Source organism: Maniola hyperantus, unplaced genomic scaffold (assembly GCF_902806685.2).
Source record: "Maniola hyperantus unplaced genomic scaffold, iAphHyp1.2, whole genome shotgun sequence".
Lineage (NCBI taxonomy): Eukaryota > Metazoa > Arthropoda > Insecta > Lepidoptera > Nymphalidae > Maniola > Maniola hyperantus.
This window is the reverse complement of record NW_027189007.1, coordinates 21866-24950: the sequence shown is the minus strand read 5'-3', so window position 1 is coordinate 24950 and position 3085 is coordinate 21866. Positions and strand designations below refer to the sequence as shown.

The following is a 3085-nucleotide window of genomic DNA, read 5'->3' as shown; positions in this document are numbered from 1 at the left end:
AAAATTAAACACCAGGCAATATGGCTTCGTCCCCCAGCGCAGCACGGAGGACGCTCTCTGTGATCTGGTGAACCATATAAGGGAACAGATAAACAACAAGAACATTGTTACCCTGGTTTCACTAGACATAGAGGGCGCCTTTGACAGCGCCTGGTGGCCGGCCATTAAGGATCAGCTTCATAAAATGAACTGCCCCAAAAACTTAAAACGCCTGATAAACAGTTATTTCGAAAACAGGCAGGTCCAAGTGACCTACGCGGGCAAAACGGTTATAAAACCGACAACAAAGGGCTGCGTGCAGGGTTCGATAGGGGGACCCATCTTTTGGAACCTCCTGTTGAACCCTCTACTCAATGATCTGGACAAAAAAGGGGTATACTGCCAGGCCTTCGCGGACGACGTCGTTCTTGTGTTTTCCGGGAAGGACTCGCAGTGCATCCAAAATAAGGCAAACGAAACCTTGGACCTTATAAACGCTTGGGGTGCAGAAAACAAATTAAAATTTGCAGCGCAAAAAACCCATGCCATGATCCTGACGAAGAAACTTAAATACCAAACACCAAATTTAAAGATGAACGGCACAGAAATCTTACTCACTAAAGAAATCAAAATACTAGGCCTAACAATAGACGAGAAACTAACCTTTAATAAACACGTAGCAAACACTGCAGTCAAAGCTTTAAATATTTACAAACAATTGGCCCGAACGGCCAGGACTACGTGGGGATTAAACCCGGAAGTCATAAGAACGATTTACGTGGCCGTCATCGAGCCAATTGTTATGTATGCTGCTAGCGTTTGGGCCAAAGCTGCCGAGAAGATAACTGTCCAAAAGCAACTTAACACAATACAACGAGGCTTCGCTCAAAAGATTTGCAAGTCCTATAGGACGGTATCACTGCACGCGGCGCTAGTTCTGGCCGGACTGATTCCTTTGGACTTGCGAATCTCTGAGCACGCTCAACTGTACGAAGCGAAGCGCGGTCGTCCCCTTCGATGCCTACCTGAAGACAGGAAATTAGAGGAAAGAATCAGCTTCCTGGAGGCCGAGCATCCAGCGGAAACCATTGCCGTCGATTATTCCAACCTTGAAGATCTTCAACCTGAAACCGTCGAGGCACACAACCTGCAAGGCACTCTCATTTTTACCGACGGGAGTAAGATTGAGGACAAAGTCGGAGCGGCCATTTCAATATGGAAAGATGGAAAGGAGACGGCTTCCATGAAGCTGAGACTCGAGCCTTACTGTACCGTGTTTCAAGCGGAGTTATTTGCTCTCCGAAGGGCAATTGAAAAATTCTCCAAGGGGAAGGACGATGAGGTGTGCATTCTCAGCGACTCCAGGTCGTCACTGGACTTGCTGAGAAACCACAGGTCATTTCACCCCTTGGCCTTTGCAATAAGGAAGCAAATAGCAAACCTCCGCCAACAAGGCAAGGAAATACGACTGTATTGGATAAAAGCTCACGTGGGCATCGAGGGCAACGAACGCGCTGACGAGCTGGCCAAACAGGCAGCTCTCCACAAAAAGAGCAAAGCGGATTACGACGCCTGCCCCGTTTCGTATGTTAAAAGACAAATCAGACAAGCTACCCTTGACGTCTGGCAGAAGAGATATAGTGAAGGCGACACCGCCAACACAACAAAAGCTTTTCTGCCAGACGTCAGGAACGCCTACAAAATCATACGGACGATAAAACTGGACTCGACCACAACACAAGTTCTATCGGGACACGGTGGATTCGCATACTACTTGCACAAATTCAAGTGCAAGGCGAGTCCATCGTGCCAGTGCGATCCAGAGGTGAATGAAGATATACTTCATTTGCTGCTGGATTGCCCGAGATTCGCAAAAATACGCTTTGAAACCGAAATACTTTTAGATGACAATATTACACTAGGAACAATAAATAAATTTTTGGAGAATAAAGACAAAAGAGATATATTTTTAAAATTTTGTAAATACATAGCAGAAAAAATAATAAGACAAAACAAATAATCAAGTTATTTATATATGTGCTATAAAACATATAGCACATATATAAAATAAAAATACAAATAATAAATATAAACAAAATAAATATACTATAAATTAGCCACAATACTGTTATTGTGGCCAGTACCTTAACAAATATATAAAATAAAATATAGCAATAATTATATATGTACCTTCTTTTTTACAAGCAAAGGCTCTTTACTTCATGTTATAATAACATGAAGTAAAAAGACCAACAATAGAAATAATATATAAAATAAATATTAAACATAAAATATTAAATATATAAATGGAAATAAAATCTTAGATTTTATTTCATTTAAAAATAATTCAAACGTAATACCAAAGACTCTGATCTCCACGTCAGAGGTAAAATAGAGCAATCTATGATTATAAAAAAAAAAAAAAAAAAAAAAAAAAAAAAAAAACCTAACCTAACCTAACCTAACCTAACCTAACCTAACCTAACCTAACCTAACCTAACCTAACCTAACCTAACCTAACCTAACCTAACCTAACCTAACCTAACCTAACCTAACCTAACCTAACCTAACCTAACCTAACCTAACCTAACCTAACCTAACCTAACCTAACCTAACCTAACCTAACCTAACCTAACCTAACCTAACCTAACCTAACCTAACCTAACAACCTAACATAACCTAACATAACCTAACATAACCTAACATAACCTAACATAACCTAACATAACCTAACATAACCTAACATAACCTAACATAACCTAACATAACCTAACATAACCTAACATAACCTAACATAACCTAACATAACCTAACATAACCTAACATAACCTAACATAACCTAACATAACCTAACATAACCTAACATAACCTAACATAACCTAACATAACCTAACATAACCTAACGGTTAGCAATTGGACAGTAAGTTTACAAATGCTGCCGTCTACACAGTGAGTTGTTAGCGATTGCCTGCCTGCCAATTACACCTTAACTTGGTCGCTTATATCTCGTCAGATATTTTCTTCGCTTCAGTTTTGATTTCGTTAATAATAATGTAGTTGTATGAGCCGTTTCATCACGACTTTTCAGGTTTTTCCATTAAAAGCT

At 40.0% G+C, this 3085-nt stretch overlaps 1 protein-coding gene across 1 annotated transcript; it reads left to right on the top strand.

The window, feature by feature from the left end:
- Positions 1-184: 184 nt before the first annotated feature.
- On the top strand, positions 185-1999 carry LOC117996023 (uncharacterized). Its single transcript, XM_034984034.2, has one exon. It carries the CDS (start codon positions 185-187, stop codon positions 1997-1999), a length of 1815 nt encoding a protein of 604 aa, XP_034839925.2.
- Positions 2000-3085: the final 1086 nt, after the last annotated feature.